Consider the following 18,537-nt stretch of genomic DNA (forward strand, 5'->3'; position numbering starts at 1 on the left):
GTAAGGAAAAAAGTTAGGAATCATGTTCGCCGCCGCGCGAGGGAGGGGGAGGGGGAGGGGGGACTCATGATATGGCTAAAAGTATCTTGAAAATAAAAAATTTTATTTTCTTGGTGGATACGGCTGGGACACGGTAAGGATAGGTTTTGGGCATTTTCAGGATATGACGGAGGGTTTTGTAATATTTTTTATTTTTTGAATGATGGGATTAATACAATTTAAAATATATTATGAATTAATTAGAAAATTAATATATAATTTAAGAAAACAAAAATAACAAATATCCAATTCTAAGTTTCAAATTAGTGATTTTATTCATGATTATATGGATAAAATGAAAAAAAAAAAAAAAAATTATTTATATATAATAATATATATTATATATATTTTGATGACATCCAATAAATAAAAATCTTTTATATGGCTTATCCATGCTTAAATATCATGACATCCAATAAATAAAAATCTTTTATACCAGACGGCTAAATAAATATCATTGCTCGTACAAAATATAATGAATTGAAACTCTTATTCTTTGCATGTTGCAACCATGACCAATCAAATCATATTCTGTCGCACAATTCTCCCTCAAAGTTTGACCTAAATAACACACTATACAATTTTTGTTAAACTGTCCAATGTAAAGAGAGTTGTTTTTCCATGCTCGTCATAAAGTAAAAAACGATGGCTTTCAGTTTCTTGTAAATGACAAAATCACCCCCAACGAACACCCACGTGTCATGTTACGTATGGCCAAAGCGTACCAGTTTACAAATTTCACAGCATATCAATTACTAACAAATCTATAAATAGAACACAGGCCACGAGCACGACACGAGACCACCATCGTCCGACGAACTCTCTCTCTCTCTCTCTCTCTCTCGCTCGCTCGCTCGCTCTCTGACGACGTTTCTCGCCGGCGAACCAATACTCCGACGACGTTGATTCAACCCGTCGGTGCTATTACACAATGAGCGATCCTCTCCGAGAAGACGATTCAAACGCAGACAACGCCAAAGACGACGAAGCCGATCGTCTATTGTCTTCCCAATCGGCACAATCTCAATCTTTCTCTCTATCGCCGTCACCAGGCGGTGAAAAAGACGACGAAGAAGTCGCTTACGAATCGCGAGAGAAGGTCCTGATCGTCAATTTCGATTCCACCGAAGCTTCCGCCGCCGATTACTCGGCGGTCCCACCTTTCTCATGGAAGAAATTGTGGTTATTCACGGGCCCAGGGTTCTTGATGAGCATTGCATTTCTGGATCCAGGAAACCTAGAAGGAGATCTGCAGGCCGGAGCGATTGCCGGCTACTCCCTGTTGTGGTTGCTGCTGTGGGCCACGTCTATGGGCCTACTGATCCAACTCTTGTCTGCCAGGGTCGGTGTCGCGACCGGCCGGCACTTGGCCGAGCTCTGTAGGGAGGAGTACCCCTATTGGGCCGGGTTGTTGTTGTGGTTCATGGCAGAGGTGGCCTTGATTGGGGCTGATATACAGGAGGTGATTGGGAGTGCCATTGCCATCCAGATTCTTAGCCATGGGCTTCTGCCTCTTTGGGCTGGTGTTTTAATTACAGCTGCTGATAGGTAAGTTTTATGCTTCTTTGATGTTTTTGAATTTCCATCCACTGTTTTGACTGATCAGAAAAGGTAGGAAAAGGGTGATATGAATTTTATGAGTGTATTAATTGTTTAGGACCTGAATAAACAAGAAATCTTTGCTTCATGTCATTGCAATTCAACTATTTTGCTTAATTCAGGCAGCTTAAATATGTCGCTATATGTATGTGTGTCTATAGTATGAATGACTTCATCTGAAATTATCAGTGTACACATTTCCCTAAATTTTATTGAAAGAAGTTATCAAAAGTTCAAAATTTGACCATTTTTTATTGAATTTTGATGTTTATGTCCATTCCCTTCCTTCTAAGAAAAAAAAGAATGAAGTTGGTTTCTTTTGTTTGGCTGAGCAGTTTCATGTTTTTATTTCTTGAGAACTACGGAGTGAGGAAGTTGGAAGCTGTTTTTGCAGTTCTCATTTCAACTATGGGTCTAGCTTTTGCCTGGATGTTTGCTGATACAAAGCCTAGTGGAAGAGAGCTTCTAGTAGGTAAATTGTAAATTTATATTTTTTTCTGGATGTTCCTTCTTTGTTTTAGGTTATCTCGATAGCTCACTGCTGTTGGTAAAACTGTATTTGATCTTCTTCACAGGTCTTTTGGTTCCAAAACTTAGCTCAAAAACAATTCGACAGGCAGTGGGAGTAGTGGGTTGTGTGATAATGCCTCACAATGTATTTCTGCATTCTGCTTTGGTACAGTCAAGAGAAATTGATCCTCACAAGAAAGGTCAGGTCCAAGAGGCACTGAATTACTACTCAATTGAGTCCTCAGTTGCACTTTTTGTCTCCTTCATGATCAATTTGTTTGTTACAACTGTATTTGCTAAGGGATTCTATGGTACGAAACAAGCAGACAGTATTGGCCTAGTAAATGCAGGGCAGTATCTTGAAGAGAAATATGGTGGAGGAATGTTTCCAATTCTCTATATCTGGGGTATTGGGTTATTGGCAGCAGGGCAAAGTAGCACCATAACTGGCACTTATGCAGGACAGTTTATCATGGGGGGTTTTCTTAATTTGCGTTTGAAGAAATGGCTGAGGGCATTGATTACACGAAGTTGTGCTATTGTGCCAACTATTATTGTAGCTCTTGTTTTTAACAGATCTGAAGCTTCGCTAGATGTTCTAAATGAATGGCTTAATGTGCTTCAATCTGTACAGATTCCTTTTGCACTTATCCCGCTTCTTACGCTGGTGACTAAGCAGCAGGTTATGGGAGTCTTTAAAATTGGACCTACTTTGGAGGTAATGTGTTAATTCAACTGTTCTTTCATTTCAGTAGATAATAGTTATTGCTTTAAGTGACTGGCCTTACCAACAATAAAACTGTATGCTGCATCAAACACAATCAACTCTAAAATTGCTTTGAGCCTCTAATAATTAGTGACTTATTATTACAAGAAATAAGTTAATCTTAACAATTGTAGAACCTCAGTAAATTGACATCCTTAATCAAGCATAGCCTTTTATTTGTCCCAACTGTCAGTAGTTGCAGCCACGTTGATGTATTTGCTTTTAATTTTCATACGATTTTCATCTTAATACAAGTGCACTCTTTTTATTTTTATTTTCCCCCTTTTTTGATTGGTACATAAAAGTGCATATGAGAACAACCTTCTTCTTTATTTATTTATTTTTATTTTTATTATTATTGTTCAAAAGATTTTTGAAATCAATCAAGTTCTCATCTTTAACCTATATTACAAGGGCTTTCATATTGAAATATTGATGTGTTGATTTTTTCCCCGAGGAAATGCCATTTGGGTTGTGCCTCGGAATTTGGATAGCTTACAAAGCATATACTTCTTGATCTTCAGAGTTTAAATTGCTTACTGTTGTGCTTTTTGTCTTATGGACCTCAGTATTCTATCATCACCATTTGGTATGTGGGTCCAAGCACATTAACTATTGTAAGGAAGCTTCCAAGAGTCTTAGGTCACTTAGAATACCAAAAATAATACCTTTTTTTTATACTAACAACCCACCACCTCAGATAATTAGAGCATAAAAAATATGATTTTTAATCTTTGTCAAAGCTATATGGCTAGCAATAATTACAAAGGGTAACTTCAAGTTAGTGTATGTTACTTGAAATTAAAGATTTCTCTCCTTTTGTCTCCGATTTGGCAATATAGATCCAATGACAGACCTTAATGCTAAGAAGCACGGATACGGACACGATACGACAACACGTCAAATTCTAAAAAAGTAGGACACAGACACAGACACGGCATGGACACGGATAGTATAAATATAAATTTCCATGTATATATACATTGAATGAGACACGGCATGGACACAGATAATATAAATATAAATCTCCATGTATATATCCATTGAATGAGACAATTATAGAACTTTAATTAATTTATAATTTCTATACTAAAGTTACATAAGTTAGAAAATGACGCTATTAGAATTTCAAAAATAATATGTTGTATTATATATGATATTACTATTCTATCTCGTCATCATAGTTAGATTTTTGTTCCTTTAGAGGTTGGAAACTATGATCTACGTTCACGAAGAGTGTAGATGTGTTGGTTGAGTGTCTGGAATGTGTCGACCAAGTGTTCGAGATGTGTTGATTTTTAAATAATGGGCACGGCATGAAGTGTCAGTGTCGGACACGGACACGGCACCGTCATAGAAGTGTTTGTGCTTCTTAACCTTAATGCATTTATTACATCCATGGCTAAAAGTTAACTAGAATTCTTTCTTACCCATTAAAAAAAGGGTAGATCATTTTATTTTTTTTCCTTCTTTTTATTTTTATTTTTATTTTTTATTTTATAAATACAGAATGTGATCATTTCTAATCATATCCTTTCTAGCCTTACTGCGTATCCATCTCAAATTCTCAACATTCGCATTCGCATTCTCAACATTCGGTATCATAAAGTATGGTTGGTCTAATAGCTGTTCTATAGAACTTCCCTTTCAATCGTAAGGGGATACACCTATCACACAATAGACTAGATGCACTTCTCTATTTAACTCATCCTGCCTTGATTTTATGATTAACATCATCTCTAATTTCTCCCTCATTATGAATAATTGAGCCTAAATAACGAAAATGTTCACTTTTTTTGTACCTCTTGTTTCTTAATCCTCATTACATCCTCATTTGTGTTTTTGGATTTACTAAAGGTACACCCCATATATTCCATTTTATCTCCTTTTCTAGCCTCATTGAGTAAAACAATATCATTAGAAAATAACATGCGCCACGGAATTCATCTTGGATGTGTCTTGTCAGCTCATCAATAACCAAGGCAAAAAGGTATGGACTTAATGTTGACCCTTGGTGTAGGCCTACAGTCTATGTTTTTTGGAGTCGGGTATATGTGTCCGGTGTGGGTACGTATTCAAGCGTCAGATGTATCAAATTTGAAAACAATTGGACAATAGGGACACTGCTAAATATTCATATTATTTAATATATTTTTTCTGTTTTTGTAGACCAAAATAATGTTTTTATATAACAGTGTCTAATATATGTGTTTCACTCATTTGAAACAATAATACAATAAAATAAAATTATATGATATACTTTATAGGTGCATGTCTAACCAATAGTGTCGGACACATATTCCATGCCCATGTCCGTGTAATGTGTGTCCGATACCAGTACTTCGCCTACTTCTTAAGAGTCCATGTAATATATATGGTCTACACTAATTGGAAATTCACTCATTTCCCCTATAGGCGTTCTAACTATAGTCACACAACCATCGTACGCTCTTTATTGTGTCAATGTACCCTCCATATTAGGTCTCTAGGTACCCTATCATAGGTTTTCTCTAAATCAATAAAAAACCATATGGAGATCTCTCTTCTTTAATCTATATCTTTCCATTAGTCTCCTCAATAAGTAAATAACCTCAATCATTTGACCTAACCGGCATGAATCCAAATTGAACCTCCGACACTTCCATCTCTCGTCTTAGGTGTTGTTCAGTCACTCTCTCCTAAAGTTTCATGGTGTGATATTACATGTTTTATATATATTACTGAATTTATATATACATAAATCTATATTACATGGCAACCAACCGGCTATGTGTTTGGGCGGGGATTTCAGTTCTGTTAGGTCTCCGTTTGAGAGGTCCACAAGGGCAGGTGGTCTTCGGAAATGACCCAGTTCTCAGAATTTATTGATAGTAATTTTCTTATTGATTTGCCAATGGAAGGGGTTGCCTTTACTTGGTCTAATGGAAGGGATCCGGTTACTTTCTCAAGACTGGATAGATTCCTGATTTCTGGGAAGTGGGAAGTAATATTTTCGGATGTTACTCAGGCAGCCGTTGCAAGGGTGACATCTGATCATGTTCCCTTAGTTCTTGATTGTGTGGGTTTGAGATCTCAGCGAACCCCATTCCGTTTCGAGAATATGTGGTTGAGGTCAGAAGATTTCCGAATGAACGTTCAGTGCTGGTGGGGGGAGGCGACACGCACAGGTTCTTCTAGCTTTGTTCTAGCTAGAAAGCTACAGAGTCTCAAAAACGAGCTCAAGAGGTGGAATAAGGAGGTGTTTGGGAACCTCGAATGGAGAAAGAATAGAGTTCTAGCTGATATAGCAGAGATTGATCGTCTTGAAAAGTTGGGGCAGGATGTGGATTCTTTGCGTTCACGGAGAGCTTCTTGTCAGGCAATTTTTGCTGAGATCGCTATTATGGAGGAACTTTCGTGGCATCAGAAATCTCGGGCTCTATGGCTTAAAGAAGGGGATCGCAATACAAAATTCTCACAGGCTTGCTAATGCTTATACAAGGTGTAATCATATTGGGCGCATCCGGATGAATGGTTCGGAGTTGTGGAGAGAGGATGAGGTGCGAGGGGGGATTGCTTCTTTTTATCAGCACTTGTACACTGAGACGTTGGGACGGAGACTTAAGCTTGATGGTCTCCACTTTGATACCGTTTCTGGGATGGATAGAGATAGGCTCGAGATTCCATTTTCTGAAGAGGAAGTATTGAAGGCGTTATCGAGTTGTGATGGTGATAAAGCTCCGGGGCCTGATGGGTTTACAATGCAGTTTCTACTGGAGAGTTGGGAGGTGGTGCGTAATGAGGTGATGGGCACCTTTCAGGAATTTCATTTTTATGGAAAATTCGAGAAATCATTAAACGCATCTTTTATTGCCCTTATTCTTAAGAAGGGTGGCGCTTTGCATATTAAGGACTTTCGGCCAATAAGCTTAGTGGGGTGCATGTATAAGCTGATTGCCAAGGTTCTCGTTCTTAGTAAGGGTGGCAAAATGGGTCAGAAACCATCAACCCGCTCATATCCGCCCGCTTTTTAATGGTTATAGGTGAACTATATTTAAGTGGGGTTAAAAATGGGTTGGGTAATTTTTAACCACTTAATTTGAGAGTCAAGATGGGTTGGATATGGTTACCCATATTCAACCTACATTTCACCCATCACATAATAGACACACAACACACATCTATTCTATATTACACTAAACTCATTTCTCTCTTTCACGAAGGGTTGCAAGTTGGGCTAGCCCAACCTAGTCCAGTCCGAGCCCATATTTTGGGAGGGCCGGTCGGGTTTCACTGGTCTTTTTTTTTTTTTTTTTCCTCTCTTTCAAATATGCAAATTACATTTTCTTTTTCCATGTTTGTAAATATCAAAATTTTTAAGAAAATTTTATTTTTAAACATCAATATTTTGGGCTGGTCGATCGGGTTTCACGAGTCATTTTTTTTTTTTTTGTTTTTACAAATATACACATTACGTTTTCCTTTTCCATGTTTGTAAATATCAATTTTTTTAAGAAAATTTTATTTTTTGAAACATCAAAATTTTGGGCAGGTCGGTCAGGTTTCACTGGTCATTTTTTTTTTTTTTTCAAATATGCAAATTATATTTTCTTTTTCCATGTTTGTAAACATCAAAATTTTTAAGAAAATTTTATTTTTTAAGAATCAATATTTTGGACGGGTCGGTCGGGTTTCACGGGTCAATTTTTTTTTTTTTTTTTAACAAATATACAAATTACATTTTCCTTTTCTATTTTGTAAACATCAAAATTTTTAAGAAAATTTTATTTTTTAAACATTAATATTTTGGGTGGGTCGGGCAGGTTTCACAGGTCAATTTTTTTTTTTTCAAATATGCAAATTATATTTTCCTTTTCTATGTTTGTAAATATCAAAATTTTTAAGAAAATTTTATTTTTTAAACATCAATATGGGTCTTAACAGGTTGACCCTATACATTTTTTAAATATAATTTTAAAAAAATAATAAAATAAAATAAAATAAAATAATAATTAATGGGTTCACGAGTCATAATGGGTTGACCCTATACATTTTTCACCCGCCCATTTTCAACCCTTTCTGAGCAGATTGAATATGGGTCTTGACCCATGTTTGACCCACCCATTTTCAACACAGTCCAAATCCGACCCTACCCGCCCATTTGCCACCCCTAGTTCTTAGGATGAGTTATGTATTGGATGAAGTTATTTCGGAGTCCTAGAATGCTTTTGTTGGAGGATGGCAGATCTTGGATTCTGTTCTAATAGTAGGGGAATGCGTTGATTCCAGGTTGAAGACTGGGGTCACTGGCGTCTTATGCAAACTTGACATTGAGAAAGCTTATGATCACGTCAATTGGAAGTTCCTCCTTTACTTGCTTCAGAGGATGGGGTTTGGAGATAGGTGGAGGAAATGGATTGAAACATGCATTTCGTCCGTTATGTTCTCTGTTCTAGTGAACAGATCTCCTGCTGGCTTCTTTACGAGCTCTCGAGATTTGAGACAGGGAGACCCTTTGTCATCTTTTTTATTCCTTATTGTCATGGAGGGTTTGAGCAAACTAATGAGGAGAGCAGAGGACTTGGGTTATATCAGAGGTTCAGAGTTGGTAGGGACGTAGCTCATCAAATGGCGATCTCACATCTGTTGTTGGCGGATGATACATTGGTTTTTTGTGACGCTGATATCTCCCAACTTAGATATTTGAGATGCATTCTGGTGTGCTTCCAGGCGGTCTCTAGGCTTAAGATCAATGTTGGAAAGAGTATGCTTGTCCCGGTAGGGGATGTCCCAGATATTTGCTCCTTAGCTGCAGTTCTTGGGTATGGAGTCGGTGCTTTTCCCCTTTCTTATTTGGGATTGCCTTTGGAGGTTTCTTCTGGGAGGGTGGGGAGTTGGGACTCGGTGATTAATAGGTATAAGAAGAGATTGTCAGGATGGAAGAAGCAATATTTGTCGCGGGGGGGCGGGGGGGGGGGGGGGGTTGGTGTTGTTACTCTTATTAAGAGTACTCTCTCGTCCCTACCCACTTATTTCTTATCATTGTTTCAAATCCCACGCTCTATCGCTGAAAGAATTGAAAAAATTCAAAGGGACTTTCTATGGGTTGGAAGGGGAGAGGAATTCAAGTATTATCTTGTTAAGTGGGAGGAAGTTTGCAAACCCTTGAAGTTAGGCTGTTTAGGCATCAGAAAACTGGTTCCTTTTAATAGAGCTTTATTGGGAAAGTGGTTATGAAGATTTGGCAGGGAGCGACATCGCCAGTGGAGAAGGGTTGTGCATTGGGTAATGCCCCGTTCCTCCATAGGCTTGATCAATGCATGGAGAAGATGCCTAGTGAAAAGTCACGCTCGTGACCTAAGAAGCACGGACACGGATACGGGATACGGATACGACACGATACCGACACGACACCGACACGGCGACACGGCAAATCCAAAAAAATTAGGACACGGACACGGCAAATAGTATATATATATATATGATGTAGTACTTTAAAAAATACAAATCATAACTCATAACTAATAAACTATAAAAGAACAATGTTGCAGAATTATAAAACCAAATAAAAAATAAGACATTAGAATAATAACTAGTATCATTTAATCATCATTGCAACTTTACTCCAAATACAAAAGCATAGACAGAAAGGACTATTAACATTCATGACTTTATTGTTAGAACTTAACATTCACAAAAACCTAAAGGCTAGTCCCCAAAAAAGATACAAAAACAAGTCAGTGTACTATCATCTACTCCCATCCATCATTTGACCTAGGACTTTTACTATTTACAATACCAAAAGGGTAGTACAAAAAAAAAAAAAAAAAAAAAAAGAACATATCAGCATTAAAAAAAAAAATTCCAAAAGTGTCCATGCCGTGTCCGTGTCCGCGGAGTGTCCATGCTGTGTCCGCGGAGTGTCCGTGCCGTGTCCGAGCTGTGTTCGTGCCGTGTCCAAAAATTCAAAAAAAATAAAAAATTCCAGACACGTTTTTTGGCGTGTCCAACACGTGTCGGACACGGATTCTTCGCCCATTTTGGAGTGTTCGTGCTTCCTAGTTCGTGACTATTGGAGGATAGTTCCACATTGTGTTTGGTAGTGTATATGAAGAGAGAGAAATAGCAGAATTTTTAAAGGGAAGGAAACATCTGTGGTGATTTTGAAAATGTATATTCTTCGTTCTATTTTCTGTTGTGTGAAAGGAAGCGATTGCTCCTCAATTGTTGATTTAGTTGACCTATTGGACTCTATTGGTTCTTAGGTTCAACCTTTGTTTTTGTATTAGGGACGCGTTCCCCTTTTGAACACTTTTATAATCAAATTTTACTTATAAAAAAAATATATATATTACATGGCAACCAACACGTCAGCCACCATCCCTCTTCTCGATCTTTTGGTCCTTCTCTCCTCCGCTGCCACTTTCATCTGCCCCCCATCTTCTCTCCCAGTTTTCTCTATCCTCCACTACTACGTCCTTTGCCACTATCCCCTCGGTCCTCTCTAGGTTCTCATTCTCCTCCACCACCGTCTTCCTCCATAGCCATCCTCTCTCTCCTCTGCCAACATATCTCCTCTCTCGGTCTCTCTTGCTCTACTATGCTACAATCAAAAGGCTTGGCAATTGAATTTCTCTGTGAATTTGGGTTTGAGATATAATATATGTGTGTGTATATTCACACCACAAACAATCTTCAACTACCAATCCATATTGTTAATTGCCGTTACTTCGTGATGGGTGTTCATCTGTGTTAATCGGTGGTTAATATATTGAGTCGGACTTGCCCTTTGATGATGAAAATTGTCTTTAAAGTGAGATCCTTTCGAGAACAAGGGTTTGGAGCCGAAACCATGATCTGGGTCTCTGTTTTTTTTTTTTTTTTTTTGCCTTTGAAATTGTCAAATTTGTTAACAAAGAAGTAATTTTTTCACCTTTGAGAGAGATTGTAATGGTGGCGGCAGCAGCGGCGGTAGAAGAAGGATGAAGGTGGGGTCTGGCCAAAAGAAGTAGTGGTGGCACCAGCAATGGAGAAAAGTTAGAGAGAGAGAGAGGAAGAGGAGACCGATGAGAGAGAGGTTGTGGTAGTGGTTGTGCCATCGGTGTGTGGTGGTTTGTGACTCTGGTGTTGGTGGCTGTGGAAAAGAAGAGAGAGAACCGAAACAGAACGAGAGAGAGGGGTAATAGAGAGTTTAAAAGGGGTATATTAGTCATTTCATTGTGGATGCTTACGACAACAATAACCTAAAATTTTGATGTAATAAAAGGGCATTGTTGTAAATGCACAATGTACATTTAGTTTCTTTTTTAAAATATAAATTGATGGTAATTAGATCAAGTCTCGGGAGGTTAGGGAAGTTTAAACCCCCCCCCCCCGCGCCCGCGCGGCCCCGCCCCGCCACACTACCAAAAAAAGAAAAGAAAAAGAATTCGTTGATTTTAGTATGGCATTTGAATAATGATGTACATTGCTTTATTGGTTCAGAGATAATGGTGGTGGTGTTGTATTGGCTCTTGGAAGAGCTAGGGAACATGTCTGATCTTATTATGGGGATGCTCAAGCACAGGATTCTCCAAGCTTTTGCTGTTTGTGCATCTAGAAGTAACCAGAATGTGTTTGGGTTGTACTAATTCCATTATAGTAACCACCACGTGTTTGGGTTGGCTTAATTCCATTATATATCATATATCAACTGTGTTTGAGTTGCTTATTGTTTGATCGAACGCTTTGCCTAAAATTAACAAACGCCAACTTTAATGAGCTATAAACTTATCTGTCGTGATGGTTGTGTTTGTGTCTATGATAGTTATATGGAAGATTCTTTAAAGTTGTGAAAATCTAAAAGATCCAATAGAGAAGCAAGACCAATCCCTTTATAAGTAATCTACTCAAGCTGACACTCGTACCTTGTATAGAGATTGGAATTCTTCAAATTGGGGGTACGGGAAAGATGAATTTTGATGTGCGTTGGTGGTGTGGATTCTTTGACCTTGGAGGTGATATACTTCCTATCTATTAGCTCTAGATGAGAGTAGTGAAGCTCAGAGGTATACGGAGCTTGGAGAGAGAGGGTTTGCAGGACCAAGGATTAAATTTCAGTCCATAGATTCTTAAGGGTCCCAGATGATCAGCCAATTAGAATGATTTGTTGCTTGCCCTTCTATGGTGCTCCTGAGGATGTGAGCGGCAATTTGGCTACAAGGCCCAAATTCTAATGCAGCAGGAGTTGCCAACTCATAAGGCAAGAATCGCTGTGCATTACGACTCGAGGTAGTAGTTTTCCATCTTCAGACAATCCTTTAAAACATACGTGGGACCTAAAGATTGTCTAAATATCTAGCAGTTGATTTGGAGACACAAACCATTGACAAGTATGTCTAAAAAAATAGGATTTACTCTTTTAGGTATTGAAATGACAAAGAGTTGATTAATGTTGTTTGGCAATGCTGGAATTGCATATTATCTATTATTATTCATAATTAGTTGAGAACTTGAGAAATATAACACATTCATTGGTTGACTTGGTGGTATTGTGAATGACAACTTGCGTTGGTGACGCCGCAAGGCATTGTGGATGATGATGGGTCAAACCTTATTTATGACGCGGAATTTTTATTTCTATTTGGAAAAAAACCACACAATACCTTATCATGATGGGGTTTTGCAAAAAACATGAAACCTAGGTCATGCATGTGCAATGATATGCCCTCTGGGGTCTTGAGGGAGACTCTAACCTCACAAGATACATGTAGCTCATAAAGATCTTTTTCAGGAAGACCATTGTGTCTTACTTGTTGATCCTGAAGAAAAAGTAGGACTTGCGTAACTCACAGACAACATTTTAGGCAGAGTAAAAATGATCGTTTTGAAGGTTTCTATGCCAGATCCTGAAAAAAATCATTGTGGTTATGAAGATAAGGTGGGAAGACCATTGTGTCTTACTCGTTGATCCTGAAGAAAAAGTAGGACTTGCGTAACTCACAGAGAACATTTTAGGCAGAGTGAAAATGATTGTTATGAAGCTTTCTATGCCAGATCCTGAAGAAATCATTATGGTTATGAAGATATTTCTTGATAAGGTGGGATGACATGATTGATTGGTGGGAGTAAGATGAGTTCTGGCCAGTCGTGACTAAAGCTGTAGAGGTTGCTTTGATAAGGTGGAGATGACATGATTGACTGGTGGAAATATTGTTTCTATTCTTTGGCTGTTTCTGCTTGGAGAATATCCAGTATTTATAGTTGTACATGCACACATCAGTTAGTTAGGATTCACCAGTACTTGCACTTGAAGCAACACATGCCCATACCTTCCATAACCTGGCCATGACATGTGTGTACATTGTCTGTTATTTAGGTTGTGGCACTCAAACTTTACCTCAACTTGCCCTAACTTGTGCCACCGAGTTAAGAAAACATACACAAGTATCCTGAAGAACATTTTGTCTCGCGTGTGTCTGCATCACACAGTTAAATCATGTGTTCCACCTAGATTTGCTGTTTGATTTAGTGATTACTACGTCATTAGATGTATTTTCAGCTTTTTCTGAGATTTATGTCTCTTTTTTATTGGCTTTCTGGACCGTCATGGTATTTTGGATATCTTTGTTACCTGGACCCGGGTTTAGGTGTATCAGTGTGGGGGGTGTCCAAGTGTCAGGCCTCCTTGAATCCTAAATTATAGGGTACAGGAACATTTGTCCAAGAGTTGGATACGAATACATAGACACGTGCTACACATTTAAATACATCATATGCTTTATACTCAAATATTACTCAAATTAAATGGGATGTGGTAAAAGAAAAGGGTTTCCAACTATCTCATAAATATGAAACTTATCTCTTCTATTAAATTTTAGATTTTTCTTCTTCAATCATGCCATGTGAAGGATTGGGTATGCGATTGTCTTTTCGTGTCGACACAGACACGTGAAAGGAAATAGGAAAGTTCATGTAAGAATGTTGGATATCCGTTTAGTAATTGAATCATCGAGTTCATTGCTTTTAAGCCAATGTCTTTCTACTCATCCCACTTGTTATCTTCTACTCTTATGCACTTGTGCTCTCTTCCTTGCCCGACTTATTTGCTTCCCTGCTCTCTTTCTCTCCATTTTGCATTCTTCTCTCTTTTACATATCAACCATGTCTGAAGTTCTTGCTTGGGGAAATGGAGTAGTTCATGAAATTTTTAAAGGTCAGAGTTGGATTGAGCACCTCATAGAAGTGGTTGCCTGTGAAATACTATAGTTGTGCCAAGCAACTCATGTGAGTGGTTGCACAGATGCATTTTGGGACAAAGTTCAAAACTTTTTTCTCATGTCACCACCCCTAAATGATCCCCTTCTTATGGTGTTGAAGACTGAGGTAGAGATTTACTTGTATTTGCGACGCTATTGTATTGCTCGAGTCGATTTAGAGATTTGTGACTAAGTGAGGTGATTTTCCATATCCTTTATAATTGTATTTGCCACACTACTAATTTATATATATATATAGAGAGAGAGAGAGAGAGAGTATCTACCACACTGGGGTTTGTGGTCGCATCACATTCTGAGGCAGTTGCTGGTTCTCGCCATCTATTTTCGTGTGACTTGATGTATAGGAACGATGCAAGGTTAGAATGTAATATCGAATCACTCTGAAAACACGCACTGGTTAAGGAGCTTCATGCTGTATGTTTGCCATGTGTGCTCTGGGGCTATATTTAAATACTGTAATTTCTCATGTGATCATAGTTGAGACGTGTCGCCATCAAGGAGGTGGAAGGGTTTGGCACGTGTCACATATTGTGAAACTCTGTTTGTCATTTCTGAGCAAAGCTTCGGCCCATAGTGATCAATAAATTATGCATCAGTAAGATACTGGTTTACTAGTATATTTTCTTATACTTGCTGTTGATTTGTGTTTTAGAGAGTTGCTTGGACGGTGGCTGCCCTGGTAATAGTGATCAACGGCTACCTTTTGCTGGATTTTTTCTTATCAGAAGTTAATGGAGTGTTAATTGGTTTCGTGGTCTGTGCTGCGACTGCTGCATATGTGGCGTTCATTATATATCTTATTTCACATGGTGGTGGCCTGCCTTGTACTTTGTTCAACCTAATACGCTCCAAAGGATATGTTTACGCAGGGAATTGAGCCGAGCCGACCAATTTCATGCTTGTTTGAACACACTTCAAGAAGTCGTTATGCCCTGTCCACCAAAGCCTTGCCGAATAGCACAGATGGGTTGTTCTACTCTTTCAACGGTGAAGCGTTCTCTTTCGACAAATACCTCGAACTTCAGTGCATATATCGACAGTGTGCATACAAATTGAAAATTTGAGTGCATTTTGCCTTTTACTGTACTTACTAGTACACGATGAAGCAGACGTGGTCAAAATTGGTGCATTGATCATGCAGGATATTCTTCATACTTTCCGAGGATGGACAAAGCATTCATTTTTCCTTCCGGTGGCGTCTCCGGTGCCCACTGAAAGAGATTTTGTGTATTTATTTTCCAGTAGATGTAGAATTGTTCCATATGCTGTAACAAATAGATGAGTCTATTGCCTGTAGTCAAATTGGCAATTTGGTACCCAGTTGGAACTTCACTCTATATAAAGATGGAATGAAATTAGTGCAAATCGAAACCCTTGCCCCTCCCTGGTACCTGTTTGTTGAGATGATCTATAGCTATTGGCATTTGAATAAGGGCCTTTTTGTCTTTTGCTTTTCCAGAAAACTTATTCTTTGAAATGGCTTCTCTCTGAATTTAAAAAACCTGCAAGTTAGTTAATTGTTACAAATTTAAACTAAAACGTATCAAATTAGACAAGAAGAAATCTGAACGAATGTTTAAAAAATGTTTGAAAGTAACAAAGATCTTTGTAAAAGAGAATAATAAAATCAAGTGTATGAGAGAGAACGATAGAGGGATTAGGGTTTACTTCTGCACGATTGAGTCTATAAAACGTAAAAAAAAAATGCGAGATTTTAAAACCAAAAAATCGATAATATATACATTTACATCATGTTGTATTATTATTCCATAATATTGCATTTTTAATTTAAAAATAACAATCTCAATTTAAATTAAAAATAAATAAATAAATAAATGAATGAATAAAAACATAACAAATGCTATCAAAACCTACAGTAACAATTTCACGTGACATGTTTGGTACGTGGTGGGCCCCATAAAGCATCATAAGTTCATAAGGACCGCAGACAAATAAAGTATCTGCTACGTCGTACACTGCACGTGCCCATACCACATAGAGAATCCCAGTCACCCTCAATCTATTAAATATTACGCGTTAATACTTCACTATCAACTCACTACCAAATATCAATTGTTTCGTATCAACCATACTTTTTTACTTGTCAAAAAATAAAAATAAATTAATAATAATAATTTATTTTTTCAAAAATACAAAGAAATCAATAACTAATTATTTTATGTAAGTAAAAAAATGACTTCAAGGCAAAATTATTAAAATTGATGATGTTATTATAATTGATGATGTCATATATCTCACTCACATAAATACAATTAAATTAGTTTGAGAGTCCTGAACTTGTATCACAATTTCTTCATTTAAATTTAAGGAATTATTACATATAAATTATTACATATAATTAAATATAAGTCATTAACACTACTTATTTGTCATAATCCTAAACAACTTTATATATTGCATGAACTTATTAAAGATTAAATTTTACATTTGAAAGGAAAAATACATGAATTAAATGTTCCGCATATCTATTTTTGGAAATAGTTGGGGATTAAGAAATACAGCTTTAATTCATCATCCACAAATTCAATCTTGAAGCATATATGCCATGCTATTTGGATTTGGAGCCATCTGCCCCCTCTCTCTCTTTCACACACACACACACAAACACACACACACAGAAAAATTACCATATAAAATTCACTGATCAGTGAAATAATGTATCATTTAAAGGAACCATAATACAATATATCAAGCATAACAAGATGGACATGGAGCAACATGGACCATGAAAAAGATGTATCACAAACCACAAGCTGCATAAACAGTGAGGCAAACAACCCCCATGTTCTTCCCTTCAATCTCTCTAGCTATTTCAGTATATTCATCACTAAATATATTTTGCTACCATTATATATATAATTTTATATATAATCACACCATATCAAAAGACCAACTTAATATATAAAATTAACAGGTCCATGACTCTATTTTTATATAGATGGTATAAAACTTAAGGGCACTTGGGCTTGCCCTTAGAGTTCTTCATGTCTCTGTAGCAAGGGCACTTGTCCTTGTTTCCATAAGTCCCAGGAGGTACACACTTGCACTGCTCACAGCAAATTCCACAGTATTTCAGGCACCTGTCCTGAACTGATGCTTTTGAGCACCTCACTCCACATTTGGAGTCACACAAACCTATCCAAACACAACCCAAATCATCACCAGATCAGTACATTATTACATATATATATATATATATATAAACAAATATTGCAAAATAAATAAACAAACCCATTTCATGAATACAATATTAGAGACAATAGAGATGAGGAAAAAAATGTATAAATAAATAAAAATTGTTATATGGTTTCATACTTGAACCAGCCATTGTGGTCTGAAGAAGAGAAGAGCTGAGGACAAGAGACATAAGGAGTAAAGTTGCAAAGACTAGCTTCATCTTTCTCACTTCCTACTCTGAAATACAAGAGTGTGTGTGTGTGTGTATCACAACAAAATGTAGATCAAATAATGAAATGTAATGAAGCAATTCGTGAAGAAGAAGAGCATTAGTGGGTGTATTTATAGTATGAAAAAAAAGGTAGGCGAAGAATACAAAGGGTTGCTGTGGTATTGAATTACAGTGGGATACAGACTGTCAGATGATTTTGATGTTGTGAATTCGAGATGCTTCTCTATACCATGGGAATGTATCAATTGAAAGTGACAATTTTGCCCCGTTGAAGTTGTGAGGGACCAAACATATTGCATAAAATGCAGGGGTATACCTCACCAAGGTGTTTACGTGGCTCTTGATGATTGGCTATCTCAATTATAAGTTGGTATTCTTTATTGCACGCGGTTACGCCAAGTTTAGTTGTTTCTGTTTTGGGTAAAACGCGGAGTTTAGTTGTGGATGATTGTTTGAAGCAAAGTTTAAGGGTGTGTTTGGATTGGTTGATTTGGAGGGATAGGGAGAAAAGAAAATAAAAGATAGGGTGAGAGTGTATTTGAGTGAGTTAGAAAAGATAGGGTGAGAGTGTATTTGAGTGAGTTAGAAAAGAGAAAAGAGAGAATAGGGACGAATAGTTTCTCTTCCAATTTGAGAAGATAGAGAGACAAAAAATAGTGTAGTAAGTGATTAATTAGTAATATAAAAAATACCCTCCGCAAATCAATATATATAAAAGTTATTCCATTTATATCCCAATTTTGTGATACATGAATTTTTTGTTTTTCTTGTTAATTTTCAGTGACTAGTAATAATTTTATAATACATAAAGGGAGTTTCTTTATATGGGACTACTTCTTTAAAATATATATATATATATATATATATATATATATATATGTTGAATGTGTACTGTGTGTAGTGTGACTCTGTGTATATATATTACGCGTAGTATGTAAATATATTGGCATGTCATA

General features: G+C 37.2%; 2 protein-coding genes across 2 annotated transcripts; one reads left to right on the forward strand and one right to left on the reverse strand.

Annotated features, from left to right (window-relative positions):
• The first annotated feature begins 820 nt into the window (after positions 1 to 820).
• Positions 821 to 15,516, forward strand: LOC132276644 (metal transporter Nramp2). The gene is made up of 4 exons (XM_059778169.1): positions 821 to 1,587; positions 1,974 to 2,110; positions 2,214 to 2,866; positions 14,804 to 15,516. Exons 1-4 carry the CDS (start codon positions 971 to 973, stop codon positions 15,026 to 15,028), a joined length of 1,632 nt encoding a protein of 543 aa, XP_059634152.1. The 5' UTR covers positions 821 to 970; the 3' UTR covers positions 15,029 to 15,516.
• A 1,279-nt stretch (positions 15,517 to 16,795) lies between these two features.
• On the reverse strand, positions 16,796 to 17,763 carry LOC132279244 (peamaclein-like). The gene is made up of 2 exons (XM_059781176.1): positions 17,488 to 17,763; positions 16,796 to 17,307 (listed from the first exon to the last, which is right to left on the reverse strand). The coding sequence occupies exons 1-2, from the start codon at positions 17,567 to 17,569 to the stop codon at positions 17,123 to 17,125; spliced, it is 267 nt and encodes an 88-aa protein (XP_059637159.1). The 5' UTR covers positions 17,570 to 17,763; the 3' UTR covers positions 16,796 to 17,122.
• Positions 17,764 to 18,537: the final 774 nt, after the last annotated feature.

This window comes from Cornus florida, unplaced genomic scaffold (assembly GCF_030987335.1).
Source record: "Cornus florida cultivar Cherokee Brave unplaced genomic scaffold, ASM3098733v1 CherokeeBrave_3.0.0_Hap2_Chr10, whole genome shotgun sequence".
NCBI classification, from domain to species: Eukaryota; Viridiplantae; Streptophyta; class Magnoliopsida; order Cornales; family Cornaceae; genus Cornus; species Cornus florida.